This window comes from Chinchilla lanigera, unplaced genomic scaffold, assembly GCF_000276665.1.
Source record: "Chinchilla lanigera isolate Chin_1 unplaced genomic scaffold, ChiLan1.0 scaffold00056, whole genome shotgun sequence".
Classification (NCBI taxonomy): Eukaryota; Metazoa; Chordata; class Mammalia; order Rodentia; family Chinchillidae; genus Chinchilla; species Chinchilla lanigera.
The window spans coordinates 12,634,588-12,651,390 of NW_004955457.1; the positions used below are offsets into that span (position 1 = coordinate 12,634,588).

The window sequence follows — 16,803 nt, forward strand, 5'->3', positions numbered from 1 at the left end:
AAAAAAAAAAAAAAAAAAAAAGAAAAGAAATGAGATTGTACCACTTTAGGGTGTATTTAGAAGAATATTTTTGGTTTGCTACCCTGTAAAGCAGGCCTACTTTTCTCACAAACTTTTTTTCAGTTTTTCCTCTTCTTCTCATAATATTGCTGAAAGTTACAGATCATTTTCAGTACTGGCCACAAGACAGTCTCTGGTGATGAGTAAGGGGAACTGGAGGGGGAAAGGAATGTTCAACAGGTGCCGCTTCTTGGGAGGGGTCATTATTAAGTCATATACTGTCCGATGGAAATGTGTCTGTTTATGTTGACACCACTAGTAACCACACATAGAAGAAAAATGCAGGTTCAAATTCTGGCTTTACCACTTTGTGTAATATTGGGCAAGACAATTAGCCTTTCTGAGCCATGGTGTCCAGTGTGAGAAGTGGTCAATGATATTGCCACAGGATGAAGTAAACTAATGAATGAAAGACATTCAGCATAGTGTTTGGCATATCAGAGATATTTAATAATAATTGTCACCACCGTCACCACCACCACTGTATACCATCATCACTAGCACTCTCACCATCACCATGATCACTACCATCACCATCACCATCACCACCAGCACTATCACCACCATCATCCTCCTAACCACCATCACTGTCACCACTACCATGACCATCATCATCATGACCATCATCACCATGACCCTCACTATCATCAACACCACCACCATCATCACCACTACCACTACCACCACCTCCGGTAGATGGATACTCTGTAATTTGATCCCCAGCACCACAAAGCAAACAAAAACACAACTGTCCTGCCCAAGTTCAAACTTAAGTGTGAAAATGAGCAAACTGACACTAAAACTCTTCCCGCTGAGGTCAGGATTTCTGCCCAAGGAAAATGGCAAGAGGGTAGTGCAGCAGGCCAGACTTGCAGGTATTTTTGTGCTTACAGATTTTGAGACTGCCAAGGATATGACTGTGTCCTTTCTCCTACTTTTGCAATCTCTGGCAAAAGCAATTCCCTCCACCCAGCGCTGGCTCCAGCCCTCTCTGTTGCTTCCTGTTACAGGGCAGGTCCCGCATGCAGAATTCACAGCTGCCTCTCCCAGATGAACAGCGAGGAGGACCACACACATTTCCCTGTTAATTAGAGACTGTTTTTAGGAGCAGGAGAGAGCCTCTCCTCAATCACTCTTTCCTCCTAGTCTGAAGCAGGAGCAGCCATGTCTGGGGGGGAAAGATGAGCTACAGAGTTTTGCATCTCTCCATGGGGGAAATGAAACCTAAAAGGAATCTTGGGAGAGGCAGGACCGACCTGTCCTTCCCTTGAAATAAGAGCCACAGGGTCTGTTCCACATCGCTTTCTAGTCTGTGGCTGTGCAGGCTGCGGCTCTGCACAACTCTAGGGGGCAGTGTCACTTCCTTCTCATGCGAGCTGTGCAGTGCAGAGTCTGCAAATTACCCTTCCTTGGCCGGGTAAGTGAGTATTTGGTTCAAGCTGGCTTGGTTTCTTCCTTAATATTCATACTCAGGCCAGCGCACTTGGGGCCGCCCAGGAGTAACTCACGAGAACAATCATTCCTCAGGCTTTCCCTGAAGTACACCCTACCCCCACTTCCTTCAGGGCGCAGTGTGTGTTCCTGGAGGTCCGGCCATGAAAAGTGTCAGTGGTGGTGATGGTGATGATACAGAAGAGAAGTCAATGCGACTTCAGAGAAAAAGCTTACCTCTTCGGAGATGCTGAACACCAGATCCTTCTTCTTCATGGATGATATTTGATTGGACAGATTCATAGACTGAAAAACAATAAGGGATTTTACCTGAGTATGAAAAACTTTAAAAATCAATTTCCTTACCCCCAACCTGGGGAAAATACAAAGTGGCTTTTTTAATGCTTAAGATTGGAGGTGGGAGCAAAGGGAGAGGAAGGGGACATAAAAAGATGTGCTACATAGAGCAACTCCCCACAATGAGGGTTTTTATTATGAACCTCACCCATGTAGTAATAAAAATGAAAACTGAAAGAAAGAGATTCACAATGAATTGGATGGTTTTGAGAATCTGTAGATTCTATTACGGAGAGAAGACTTACAAAAACATTAAGGGACATACTGTTTTTATGTAAGGTGCTTAAGGTAAAACCCTGCAGGGCCCATGATCCTGAAAATCTGCAAGGTGAACTTTTGACAAAGCAAGAGCATGAAACAGTTGGTGTCTGACGCATGCTGCAAAGAGATTCCCACATGTAAGAGCAGCTGTGCCATGTGGGGACTGTGTGTCGCAGCCACCAGGTTGTCAGACAAGCAAAGAGCCCTGGTCTCCACAGTGGGGTGGATCAGACCAGGCAGAGAGGAGAGCTCTCAGCCCATCTGACTCCCACCAGAACGACAGGCAGGCTTGTGCACAGCGCCTGATGCAATGCTCTGTGATCTACTAGTTACCTGGAGTGAGAAATATTCTCCTCACTGTCTTTGTCAATCAAAACGAGAACAAGTTAAAGCAAGGCTGGTTTAATGCTGACGAGAAGGATGACAGATGTGAGAAAGACAGTTCAGGGAGAGGTAACAGTAAAGAGGTTCAAGGAGTGAATCCTGAATGCAGATTAGTTTTTAAAGGGAAATTTGATGTGTGTGTGTGTGTGTGTGTGTGTGTGAGAGAGAGAGAGACAGACAGACAGACAGACAGAGAGAAAGTCACAGGAATCCTAGAATATTCAAACTGGGAAAGGTTTAGATGTTCTAGGCTAATTACCTAGCCAAATACTTTCATTTCTTTATTTATTTTTGCCTCATTGTCTCATTACTGATAATAAATATACCAGAGAATTTGCCATAAAAGACTGTTTGGATTTTATTGATTTGCTGAGCTGCATGGGGGTGAGAAAAGCCTACTTAGCTGCGCACACACACACACACACACACACACACACACACACACACACGCCTACCGGAGGCTGCGCAGGCAACCTGGGATTCTTAGAGCCAACAGTGGAGGCAGAAAAAGCTATAATTAGTGTTAATTGTTGACCCCACAGTTCAAGAATAGATGCTCTAGAGAATGGAAAATGAGAACAAACGTTAATTATTGAGTAGGGACCTTGGAGACAGACACTCTGGATTAAAAGGAGAGAGATAAATTGCATAATGAATGTTAATTTTCCCTCCAAGAATTGAGTGGTCGGTGGCTGAGAGGAAAAAGAGGCTAGAACAGCCCTGAAAGAGAAACTTCCAGGAGCGTAGCGTGAGAGGGGAGAGGAGGGTTCACGCGGGCTTTCCACTGCTACTCAGCCGCCCTTTGCCTCCTGTCTCCCACGGAATCTGCTCTGGGCTCTTCCTTAGAACTCCTCTTACTGCCACAGTTATTTGCAAGGGAGCGTAGCCATTTCCCCTGCAGCACACTATAAGCCTGAATCCAGCCACACTGCATGACAGATGAGTGGGGGAGAGGCACATGGAGCTCTTTCTCCTGCACTAGTGGGAGGGTGACTGGAAACGCGGGAGGCCCCACCTGGCCCTGTGGGTGCCGCTGCTGGAGCACACAGGCTCGAGCACTCTAATTGTTGTTTTATCTTAATTACAATACATGGGAGACACACACATCCCCCACCCCCAGTCATCCCTTAACTGAAAGTAAAAACAGAATAAAGATAATTGCAGCCAATTTTGTGGAGACTCCACACGCAGGCTGCTCACTGGGTGCTCTGATTTCACAGTGCTGGCTGACGTCCGCGCAACCAGGCAGTAGGCCCGCGACCTTGTGCTCTCCCCTTTTTGAGATATGCTGTGTCGGCCCAGCACCTTCTGTCCCAGCTCTTGTCAGCTGCCTTATCCCGGGGATTTTCTGGTAGCTGGATCTCTCTGCCTTTTCTTCCCCTTGTTCTCCACACTGGCACACGTGGTGGCCTGCATGACATTCCTGCTCAAACACCCGTGATTCCTTGTGCCTAAAGACAGCATTTCAGGTCTACCCTGGCAAGCACTGCCTTCCCTGGTCTGCCTCCCTCAGGACCCCTTCCACGGTGCAGGCCCACTGGCCACTGCTCCTTCCAGGTAAGTCACCCTCCTGTGTTCCAATTCCCTTGCTATGACACGGGCATGACAATACTTCACAGGATGATGGGGTGAAGGAGTGAGCTGACATGTTCATGCTCACTGCCAACGCAGTATTAACACCCTCCTGTGCCCCTTGAATATGGCAGGTGCTCTGTACACTGTAGTGAAGGAGTGAAATACATATGTGGTGCCTCCTTTCTTTTAGGGCCAGTGATACTTCATTTTGAAACTTGTACTCTGTTAGATGCAGTGCAAGTATGAGCTAGTTGGATTTTCACAGATCAACATGGTGCAGACTGGCAGCTATTATGTCCGGTCTTATTAAAAAATGTGGTGAATGCTGCTGTCACCTATTATCCAACAGAAAGGCAGGGATCTTCAGTATGGGATGTGGCACCTTGAATTCTAGTAACATTGTCTGACAAGTCTCAACTTGTTCAGCAGAGTCATTTGGTTGTGAGCTATAGTTGAGAGGTGAGATTTATTATTATTATTATTTTTTTTTTTTAGAGAGGGTCTCTCTATGTATTTCAGGCTGGCCTTGAACTCAGTGCAATTCTCCTGCCTCAGCCTCCAGAGTGCTGGAATTCCAGGTGAGAAAGTGGGTTTTAAATTGTGCTGTAAATCATGGATCATGAACAATGCATTTCATGGAGTTGCATGATTGTGCTGCTTAAAATTATGTTAAATCAAAACATCCTCCACCTTATTCACTGGACCTGGGACTGTGCAACTTGTGGCTCTTTCCCAAAGTCAAAATGAGCATGAAAAGAGAAATATTTTTAACTGATTTAGGATACTGAGGCAGCCATGACAGTACAATTAAAAACACTTATAAAGGGGACCTCCAGCATTGCTTCAGAAAGTGGCAAGAATGATGGGGTAAATGTGTTCAGAGTGAGGGGCAGTATCTTGAGGAGGATTAATAGCAGTGTGTCTTCTACTGTAATAAATTTTAAAGAATTAACATTCACCATAGTTTTTGATCAGCCTCATAGTTGAATAATGTTAATGCATAAGGAAAGCTGCTGTAACAAGGTGATACCAAACGATAAACATTTATTTCTTTCACATAAGAGCCTGGAGATAGCTGGGCAGATCAGGTGGCTCTGCTCCATGAAGTTATCCAGGCACCCTGGTTCCTTATATCTTATTGCTCTATCATCACATAGAGTATGGTTTTCTTTTACATGTTGAAGCTCTTTCACCACCACAACCAACTCCAAAATAAAAGAGTAAGGGGAGGGCAGAATTCCTTTTAAGGAATTGACATGAAAGTTGCACACATTACTTTTTTTTTTTGTCTTTTTGAAACAGGGTTTCACTATGCAGTTCAGGTTGGCCTTCAACTCACTTTGTAGCCCAGGCTGGCTTCAAACTCACAGCAATACTCCTGCCTCAGCCTCCTGAGTGCTGGGACTACAGGGCACACATTACTTCTAATTACACCTTATTGATTAAAACTTAGTTAAGTAGCCATACCTAGCTGCAAGGGATGCTGGGAAATACAATCCAGCCATGTGTTCAGCTAAAATTCAAGGATGGAAATTATATTAATGAAAAGAATAATGGATTTGGGGGAACATTAAAGTCTCGATTATTTATAGCTTCAATCAATGTTTATACACAATGCTGTGTGAGTACCAACTGTATTTGCTAAGATATTCAGTAGATGACAGGAGTCTACTTACAGGAATTTAAATTTAAATATAGAGGAAAAAATTTTAAAAAGTTAAAATGATTGAAAAAAAAGAGAGAGAATGCCTGGTAAGAGGCTCAGGCAGTCATACTGGTGGAACCTAAGTGGGTAGCAATCAGTGCGTACGGCAGTCAGGCCAGGTGTCACTGTGAAAGGGAGACTTTAGCTGGTCAAAAGCCAGGAAACATGGACGAGAGGGGCTGGAGGCAGTGTGAAGTGGTAGGATGATCTTAGACCTAATAGTACAGGAAGGTTAGATGTGAACCTTGGATTTCTCATGTAAAAATTGTATGACTTTGAGCAAATCATATTTTTCTGGGTCTCTATTCTCTTATCCATAAAACGAGTTTCCAAACTCTGGTCTCCTGTCTCTGGCGGCCCTCACCGACACTCTGCAGCCCCCATTAGGAAACATGTTAGGAGAGAAGAGTTAGTGGGGCTACGGAGACATCAGGAGGGATGTAGTCAGACCATCCCCACTTGCTCAGGAAGTTCTGCCATTATCCTCTGGTGTGCTAGTGAATCTGAGGAAATGCTTCCTTTGCTGATGTTACGCCCATCACTGGTGATGCCCAAATTCCCCCCTGACTTTAGGGTTCTCCAAAACAGAACAAAGCCAGGGAAGGTAGAATTCTTAGCATCATTGGCTCCGTCAAAAAGTATCATAATATGCCAAAAATAAAGAGAAATTAACTATGGTTCAACACTTCTGATTGAGTTTTTTCTGCAACAATGAACTTTCTAGTGAATTCAGAGCCAACTGTTATTTTTCTTCTTCATAAAGTAGGGATGATGCCACCTTTTCAGCCAAGTAAAGGTTGGGGGTCTTTGGGTTTTGGGGAATTACCAGAGGTTTTCATTGAAGAAAGGAAAGAGAGCCCTTAGTGTCTGTTATGAGCTCTCTCTGCTGGTGGCTATCTGAGCACTATTCAGTGTGGGCTGTGAGGGAAAGAACCCTGCTTCTTGCTGAGTCTGGGACAAACACAGCGTCACGGTCACTGTTCTGCAACCACTTGACACTGTGATATCACAGACCCAACTGAGCCCATGCTTAGACTGATGGAACTCACCCATGATTTTGCCAGGGAGAGCTTATAGGGGAAGGCTCAGTATGGAACAGAACCACCTGGGCCTTTTAGGAAAAAAACAACAACAGGGTTACCATGGCAACTGCCCTTCCACGTGCCCAGGCCTCATAGGTCAGTGCCAACATATGTAGCCTCACACTTAGGGCTCCAAATCTCATGCAAGCACGTTTAATTGACAGGATGTCATTTGCATCCAGCCCCCTCTCCAAAAAGGCTGTGTGGGAAATGTAGTTTCCAGCTTCTGGCGTCTGCAGTACAGGAAAGCCCACTAGGAGGAAACGCTGGATGCCCGATCATCTCCAGCCACATTTTCTGTACTCATGGGCTTGACCTGAGATCAGTGGAACTGGTAACAGCTGCCAGCATCATTTCTTATGGGTTATTAGTAAACACTGACTGGGCAAAAAGAACAAGGCAAATCATTACCACGTGGGCCTCTTTCTACCTTCCTCTACTTCTCCCACAGATGGAGGCATTGTGGACCCTATTATTCAGAACTGATGTCTGGAGAATGGAAATAAGAACAGTCATAAATTAGTGGATGGCTGAGATCCTGCCTCAGGATTTAGTCAGCAGAGCTACCCCCACTGAGACGGCCTCTTTGGGAAGGGGCATATTTAGAAATACACACTATTAGAGCTGGAAGGAACCTTAGACATCATCAGTTTAGCATTTTCCAAAGTATGTTCCAAAACCAATTTAGATTCACATGGCACTTTGCTAAAAACAAAGTATTCAGTTGTCAAATAGGTTTGGGAAACAGTGCATAGCCACATCTCAGAGAGCCATGGTCTGTTAGACTCTGTGAGGGTCTACGTAATGAATCTGCTTCAGTCCACTGGTTCCCAGATGCATGTGATAATAGGGCGTTTCTCTTTTTGCATACTGCCTGTCAACCTTCTGTGGAACTGGCATTGCATGGGACCTGCGCCTGGAGGTTGGACATAAGACCGATGTCCCCTTTTTCCACATGAAGAAGCTGGGGTCCAAAGGAATGAAGTTATTTGCCTACAGTCACAAAAGCCACAGGAGCTTCTTCACATGGCCTCATCTACAGGAGATGTCCTCCTTTAAACCCTTCGGCATCTCTTTAAGACAACAGCTACTGAGAGACATGTTCCCAAGGGAGATCATACTTTGTCAAATATCCCACCAATGTGGAAGGATTCTTTTATCCATGGGGTTTCACAATCTACATGATCACAAATGACAAATGGGGAGAACAAAGGAAAAGTCAACCACTTAGCATGTTTTGCCCCATGTAGTCAGTGCTTGGATGTACTCAGACCGTTCATTTTTCTGTTTACCACATCATAGGCCATCAGCAAATGACACCATCTATATCACTTATCTATTATTGCAAAACAAGTTGCCCAGAAACCTAGTGACTAAAGACCACAAACCTTGTTCTACCTCCCACATTTTCAGTGGAAATCTGGGAATGGCTGAGCTGTGGGATTCTGGCTCAGTCTCTCATGAGGTCACATTTACAGTATCAGCCAGGAACATGGTCATCTGAAGACCTAACTGGAGCGGAGTGTCCTCTCTCAAGGCTGAAAAGTTCATTGTGTGTTGAGCAGCAGGCTTTGTTCCTTGCCCTGTGCACTGCTTGAGTGGCCTCCCGACAGATACAGCAGCTAGCTTTCTGTGTCCAAGCATGGAGAAGGCCACACCTTTTATGACCCAGTGGTGGTTTGAATATGCTTTGTCCCTTCCAAAACTCATGTTGAAATCTGACGCCAGTGTGAGGATGCTGGGAGGCGGTGGGAGCTTCAAGGGGTGTTTGGGTCAGGAGAGCTCTGCTCTCCCACAGGGGTAAGCGCTGTCTTATGACGGGGTGAATTCTGGAGGCAGTGGGGAATTCTCAATCTCAAGGAACTGTATCAGTTATTGTGCGAGTGGCTTCTTGTGTTTTGTTTCTGTCACACTTGCTGGCTTCCCTGTGTGCCTTTCCGCTGTGTTATGATGCAGGACGGGCTTCTCATCAGACTTGAGCAGACGCCGATACTATGTTCTTCTGCTTCTCAGCCTCCAGAACCATGAGCCAAAGTAAACCTCTCTCCTTGATGAATTATCAGTCTCAGGTATTCTGTTACAGCAACAGTGGGCTAAGACAGCGGCAGTCCCAGCAGTCGCACACCATCGCTTCTGTCATAGTATCTGTTAGAAGGGAGCCAATCTCCATCTCCTCTAAGGATTGGGGAGTTAGCTTCTTCCTTTTGATGGGAGAAGTGTCTAAGAGTTTGTGGATATATGTTAAAACCACCACTCCAAGAAAGAGTTGCAAGGGTGAAGAATGCTTACTAAACAGAAAACAAAAAAACAAGACACATTTTGAGAGTAAAAATCCATTGCAGGTAAGAGCAAATGCTAATTAGAACCCTAAAGGAGACCAGGAATTTAAACTTCCATGGGACCTGAAGTTCCAGCTTGAATCCTTGGCACAGACATCTTTGATCTTCTTGTAATAAAAAACTCCTGAATAAAGGAACTTCTGAGAGAAAAGCATCTCTTGCTGGCATTGTGATCCGGAGAATGGATGAGGAGCTTGAATCAACAACAAGCAATGCAGAGAGCCCATCCAGTTTTGACTTGGATCCTTCCAAGTTCACTTTTCTTAAGCCTTTGAATTTTTTAAGTGTTGCAATATCCCAATACGACCAGGAGGGTCAAATTCCAGCTCTAGTCATCACATCTTTTTTTTTTCCTTTCTTTTCTTCTGAAGGTTATATTCTCCCTATGCAGTCTGAAGCAAGATATCATGATCTAATTGCCTAGGAATTTATTTCCAAATAGTTGTTGACAGACTCTGAAAGTCTCAGAAATAGCAGACAGATCATATTCCTCCTTTGCTTTAGTTTTTTTTTATTAATAAAACAAAACTATGATTCCCCTAAGAACTTTCCTTTGTGGCACCTGGGGTATTCAGTCAATCAACAAGCGTTTCTTGGACATATGATAAAGAGGAGAGGGTCCCTAGGACTCACATATTTGGGAGCTAAACAGAAAACAGATGCAGATAAATACAATAATCACAAAAGAGGGATTGAAAAGGAGAAATGGGCTGAGGCTACAATGTAGGCAGTTAGGAGATGAGGTAGATTTAGTAAGAAAAATGTCCAGAAAAGATGAACTTAAAGCTGTTCTAAGTATTGGAGGGTTATTTGAGTATCTTGGAAGGAAAAGAATGGAGACTGAACGTTTGGGCTACCAGAGATGAGAAAAAGGTGGAGAAAGCACCCTAGAAGGGGAGGATGGAGATAGTAATTGAGGTGGACTCGAACAGTCTGAGCTGTAGGAATCAGGTGTAGCTGGAGTAAACCTTTTGCAAGAGAAGAGGAAGAAGGTTTTTCAAGGTACTACTTCAAAAACTGAGAAAAACCCTTTCCATTAACACTTTAGAAAGCTCTACCTATTCAATGGACCTCATGAGCAGAAGTGGGTTTAAGATCTTCCCCCTACCTTGCAGAGCACCCTCTAATCTCCATGAAGACCAAAGGTCAAGCTGGATGTGGTCACACACACCTGAATCCCAGCACTCAGGAAGCTGAGTCAGGAGGATCGCCCTGAGTTTGAGCCCAGCCTGGGTTACACATGGAGACCCTGTCACAAACAAACAAATACCAAAGGTCAAGCAACTATCTCTGGAAGGAAGGCTGCAGAGAGGGGTATGACTCATCGATTGATCCATTCATTCATTTCATTCAGTGAATGCCTTGTTTTTGAGAGAGGGTCTCATTGTGTAGTCCAGGCTGGCCTCAGACTTGTAGTGATCCTCCTGCCTCAGCCTCTCGAATGCTGGGATCATAGGCATGTACCACCATAACTGGCAGTGAATGCCTCTTTAAGGGGAAGGATTGAATATATTGTCCTTGAGGCAGGGACAAGATGACAGACAGGTCTTCATTTATTCAGCTTAAGTTTCATTTCTCTCTGTTACTCTGAAGTTAATGAAAGATTTTCAATAATTTTTCCAGTGAACATTTCCTGTGATGCTGGTGTACATGCATCAAGGACTGTGTTAGGTGCACAGAATACTCAAATTCACTGGGTTGACAACGGTGACAATGCATTTAAAGCTAGATTTTTTTTTTTTTTTTTTTTTTTTTTTGTGCCTCTGGCTTTTGCTTTACCAAAAAGGAAACTATTTCTACTGGAACAGAGCAGACAAATGTGCAGCAGGTGAACAGAGTGGCAGTTGCCTTCTAGCTGTTTTGCCAGCTGTGTCACACCGCCAGACCCCTCCCCCTCCCCCTCCTGTGCCCACCAATCCAGAATCCAGACATTTTTACACTCGGCTCTGGGTGGAACCCGGGCAGTGATGGACTCTTTGACACTGAATGTGGAACCAAATACACTCTGTTTTTTTTTTTAAGCCCCTGTACGAGGTGGCTGCTTCGGTAGGAACGGACACAAGCTATAAAGTGCCCCGGGGCTTTCTCAGAGGAGGAGGCAAGCCTTTCGCTTCAGATGAGGAATCACGGACACAGGGAGGATGTGTAAGGGACCTGAAGTCATCTTCCACACAGAGGACAGGCCAGGGCTCCTCCACTCTCCTGGCTCCAGATTCATGTTCTTTTCATGAGGCCAGTGGCGATATAACCCGCCAAAGGAAGGCAGCTTTTACTCTCCCGCATGGAGGGGCTGTGGGCTGGGCAGCTCAGGCGTGTCCCTTAGGCTGCTTTCTGGGTGGCTGACACTCATCGCGGCCTGACTTCATTTCTTCTTTCCTTTGCAGAACGGCTTTGCCCAGAGCCAGCATCTCTCTCCCAAAAAGTTAATGTGCCAGAAAGGGCTGTGGAAACTGCCTTGCCAGCTGCCAGATGATTCAGAGCAACACACCGGTGCGCATAACGAGGATACCTGATTGGATTAACAATTAGCCACCTCCACCTTGGAGGGGGTTGGAAAGCAGAGCACAGTGTTTAGTTTGGGCAAATACCAGAGGGGCTTTATCATGCCCATCCGGGCATCAGCATGGCACGCTAGACCTCTCGCAAGCCATTCTACTGAACTGCTCTCTCCAAATGCCCCAGCAAGAGTGGACTTGTTATGCAAACACAGGGTTATTGTGTGTGAGCTACAGAAGCACCTCTGTGTCAGGGAGAGGGAGACACTGGCTGGCTTGCATCTGTTTTTAATGCTGTCTCTGCTGCTGGGAAATTTTGGGAGCTGCTGGTAAAGTCTTCCCTTCAAAAGCAAGGCTGGGGGCTGGGGATTTAGCTCAGCGGCACAGCGCCTGCCTGGCAAGCGCAAGGTCGTGAGTTCAGTTCCCGGTACTGCAACCCGCGCGCCCCCCCCTCCACCCAAAAACGAAAAAAAAGAGACAAAAGCAAGGCTGACCTAGAATGCGTTATCTGACCTTCACCAGAGGGCAGAGCCTGGGCTCTGGAGGGCCCTAGGGGGGACAGGTGGGCGCTGTCTGTCTCCATCAGGACCCCTGAGGAAGTGCTCAAGTGTGGGACCTCTGGAATCTTCTTGGAAAGAAGCACAGGATGGGCAATGTCAGCACAGGCGTGGGGGAGGGAGGTGGATGTGGACCGTGTCCCCCAAATCCCAGGGGGCACAGGCACACGGACGCTGGTGTGCTCGGGAGTCTGGAGGGCGCAGAGAAAGCCCTGCTCCTTGGGGTCATGGAGGGATGGGCCGTGTCTTTGGGAGATTTGGAGAGGGTGGCTGTTCCAGGGCCTGGACAAGGCTGCTGGGGGCACCCAGCAATGGAAAGGGAGCCCGTTCTGCAGGTGCGCGTGGCCCAGGCCCCAGGCGCAGGTCTCAGTGACACCTGCTCTGCTTCCCCTGCCCACCAGGCGCCTCTGTGTGGTGTTTGGCTGGGACCAAATGTGGGGCAGCTTAGTGACTGGGGCTCAGGGATAGACAGGAAGGAAGCTGTGTTTTTCTGTTACTTATAAAGGTGAAGGCATTTCTATACACGACAGTAAAGGCTAACACCCGCCCCTCTTCCCCTACTCTCCTTGCACTCACTGTGAAACACCTCTGTGACCAGATGAGTGGCGGTTTCCCCCATCAAGCAAATCTAGCACACTGCAGTGCAGCGTGTTATACTTCAACCCAGTTCTGAACTATCCACCTGGAGTCGGTGTCAGTGTCCCACGGCTGGGGCCCAGTCCCGCAAGACCGCTTCCCCTTCTGAGGCCGATCACAAGTCCCAGCGTGTGGCCTATGCTCCCCATAACTCTCTTGGAGTTGGATAGTTTGCTAGGGTGGCTCACAGAACTCAAATACTTACATTTGCTGGTTTGTTGGGATATTATAAAGGGCAGAAATGGACAGCCGGAGGTCTAGGAGCGGGGTGTGTAGTGCTTCCAGGCCCTCTCTGGAGCCGCTGCTCCTTAGCACCTCTGCAGAGCTTGATCTCATGTTCTTCCCTCTTCCTGAAGGAGGTGGGTGGGGTGGGAGGGTCCAACCCTTTACCCCCGAGTCCCTCAGTCCCTTCAGGGATCCATCCAGACTTGAGCCTGGCTAGGAGTCTTACCCTAAGTCACTTCTTAGAGTAAATCAGTTGTTATCTAAGGAGCTCCCTATGAATAAGAAAAGACACTCCTGCCATTCTGGAAATTCCATGGCTTTTAGCTCTGTGAGAGGAATCAGATGCAAAGACAAAATATATTTCATATAGTACCTTCTCCATTTCCAAAGCCAATGGGCTAAGAGTAGGATAGGCCAGCAGCTAGAGGCACACCCCCAAAGCACGATACACACTTACAATCACAAATGCACCATCTTCACACAGAACTACAAGCACTTAGATGTGCACACACATATGTACCATCTCATATACATACCTGTGTGCATAACTGCAGAAATGGAGGCATGTGTGTGTACACAGCACACTCACGCACTTATGTGTCATACACAAGCAGTGATACACATATACATTTATGGGTCTGGATGCACGGACAGGCTCGCACAGTTGCACACATATACACGCTCTCACACAGGCCTATAAACACACACATTACAACTACCCACTCAGAGACCCATGTGCTCTCTCACACACACACACACACAGTCAGGTGCACACTGGAGCATTCCATCTTGTCAGCCGTGGCCCAGGCATTCTGCTCTAATCACAGCGTCCTGTTAGGACGTCCGGGAGCAGGTGTGTGTCTGTCTGCCATGATTGGTCCCGGGCTGCGGGACTCCACGATTGCCTTGGGGACTGTGCTGACGTGACATCGGAATTAGAAGAATGAGGCTGCCTTGCAGTGTAAAGAGTTGGGCCAACTCGTGGCTCGTGAGTGTGAACAACGCCTCTGGGGAAAGAGAGAGAAAGAATGTCGGGAAGAGGAAAGGAAGGGAATTTGATTTTGATCATCTTGGCTTTAAACAGAGACGTTGCAAACAGAATGGGGTTAGTGCTCTAAGTCTTTAATTTAATTTATACTTACAAGAACTCCGCCAGATCTGCTTTGGGGAGAGAATGGGGGAGGACGGGGCAGGGAGAAGCTGACTGATTAAACGAGAGGACCCTGTGCCCCGGTGCGCGTGGAATGAAAGGTGTGCTCCCGTGTGTGCGCGTGGGCTCTTAGCTCCGCATCCTTGCTGAGCGTGAGCTTCTCACAGCCCGGGTGTGATTCTGCCGCGAACGAAGATGCCTCCTTCCTCACACAGTGCCATCTTTCCCCTGCATGCGTGCCGGCTCCTCCGCCGGGACTCCTGCAGGACAGCAGCTACTGGGCTGTTCCTTCTGGAAAGCCGCCTGTCTTTCTTCAGCTGTTGCCTCCCTTGAGAGTTTCTGGGGCAATTCCTACTCTCAGCGATGGCTGCTTTAAGAGTTCCCTTCGGATGGAAGTCCCAGTGAGCGCTGTGCTGCTGCTGCTGCTCCTGCCCGCCCTGCTCCTCAGAGAAGCACCATCACTCCTTGGTTCCTTCACCTGAGAACTTCAGGGAGGCTGGATGGTAGGAGGTGTGGCCCTGCATGCCTCGGTGCCAGGAGACACCCAGGGTTCCCCCACGCCGTGATCACGCCTCGGTCTTGGCCTCAGGCTGGAGATAACTTTTCCTTGGGGACTTCTCCCGCTGGCAGGGCGCTCAGGCTCCCCTGCCTGGAAGGGTGAAGGCTGGGTTCTGAGCCCTGAGTTCCCAGCTGTGTGTCACTGCGTGTTGCTGCCAGGGAGAGGGAAGCACTACCCTGGCTGGCAGTGCCTGCGGGTGCAGCAAACCCTCAAGACCTGCAGTGAGAACATTAATCCCACTGCTGTCATCGGAAACACTGCCGCTTTCTCCTTTCCAATGGGCAGTTTACATCCTGTCTGCTGTGGGGCTCTGATGTGAGCCAGACAAAAGCAACAGGGAAGGGGACCCCCTCCCCCTGGGAAGTGTTACCTTGTTCTGCCGGCGATGCCTGCGTGTGCCGGGGACTTGGCAGGACCTTGCTGCCGTCTGATGTCTCAGGGCTGCCTGGGCTCCCCTGGATTTCCAGACCGTTTCTCCCCACAATCGGGGGCAGATGGCTCGGTGGTGGGGCCGAATCCTGGGACACGGCATCATCTTCAAAAGCAGAGAGGAAAAAGGCACCAGTGAGCAAGCTTCTGAACAAGCAGGTGGGAGAGTGGTTTCTTTCCTAACTTGGTCTCGAGTCCCCAGAGATGAGGACGGTATATCTGCTCATTTTCAGGTTTGTTCCTTTTTTCCAGCCCTGCTAAGGAGCAGGCAGCAAATACAGCCTGTGGCCAAGATGAAATCGCTTGCAGCAAGATCATCTGGGAAGTTGCTCAGAACTGGGAGGAACTGAGGAGTGGTGGTTGCTACTTTCCTTTCATGGGTGGGATTCTGAGATAGAAATAAAGTAAAAGAGGCTACCAACTTCTCCACCCCCAGTCTGAAAACTGCTTCGGGAGGCCGCAACCTTAGAGATGACTGGATTCGGAGTTCTGACCACAGGGCAATTCTGCTAGGTAGGAGCCCACGATCAAGTCCTTCCTCAAGGGACTGGCTCTGGACACCCTGTAGATATCCAACTTCTCAGACACCCAAGTCCTTCTTGTAAAGTGGCATAGTGTGTGCGTGCAACCTACAAACACCTCCAGTACGCTTTAAATCATGTCTAGAGGACTTATAATACCACGTATGATGTAAATGCTATGCAAATAGTTGTGACACTATCATTTAGAGAATAATGACAAGAAAAAGAAAGTACGTATCTCTTCAGGACAGATGCAGGTTATTTTGATTCATGCTTGGTTGACTCTGTGGATGCAGAACTCGGAAACTTGGAGGACCAAGCTGCCCGCTCCAGGAGCAGTCCGGACGTGGATGAAACCCTCCAAGCACGGCTGCCCTCTGCCGCTGTTCTTGCTTCTCCAACCAGCAGGTTCTACTCTAGCGAGGCCGAAGGCAGGAGCCTAAGGGCCTGAGGCCCACACTTCCTCTTTCTGAGAGAGTGACCTTTACTTCATGTTCTACACAACTGTGGTTATTGTGGTTTAAAAGCTGGTTTTGCACACAGTCTTAAAATATCACAAACTACTTGTTACAAAGTAGGAAAATATCTTTTGGTGGGGGAAAGTATCTTTACAGTGGGCAAATTTGGCAAACAGCACCTTTAACCAAATAATGAAATTTACCATTACCTATAATAGGACAAGTTGACATTTTGTGTCCCTTGATATCATATGCCAGGAAGGACACCACATTACCTATGCAATATACCAACCAAAAATGTTTGACTCAAATCTTATTACCAGAAAACAGACAATTGAGGGGCAATTCCGTTAAACTATTGGGTTTATCTTCTTCAACAATGTTAATATCACGGGTGGTGCACGCGTGTAATCCTAGCACTCAGGAGGCTGAGGCAGGGGGATGGTCGTGAGTTCGAGATCAGCCTAGGCTCCATACTGAGTTCAAGCCAAGACTGAACTGCATAGAGTGACTCTGTCTCAAAAAAAAAAAAAAAAAAAAAAAAGCCAGGTATCTAGCTCAGCGGCACAACCACCTACC

General features: G+C 47.2%; 1 protein-coding gene across 4 annotated transcripts in view; it reads right to left on the reverse strand.

Annotated features, from left to right (window-relative positions):
- The window catches only part of Kiaa2012 (KIAA2012 ortholog), a 139,188-nt gene that overhangs the window by 76,247 nt on the left and 46,138 nt on the right, over positions 1-16,803 (reverse strand). For 3 of the 4 annotated variants that reach the window (XM_013520728.1, XM_013520729.1, XM_013520727.1), the window contains 3 exons: positions 15,187-15,351; positions 10,303-10,443; positions 1,729-1,797 (listed from right to left, as the gene is read on the reverse strand). In XM_013520728.1, coding sequence (XP_013376182.1) covers positions 1,729-1,797; positions 10,303-10,443; positions 15,187-15,351 — 375 coding nt within the window. The remainder of the gene's footprint in view (positions 1-1,728; positions 1,798-10,302; positions 10,444-15,186; positions 15,352-16,803) is intronic. The other variant, XM_005397059.2, reaches the window with a different exon arrangement.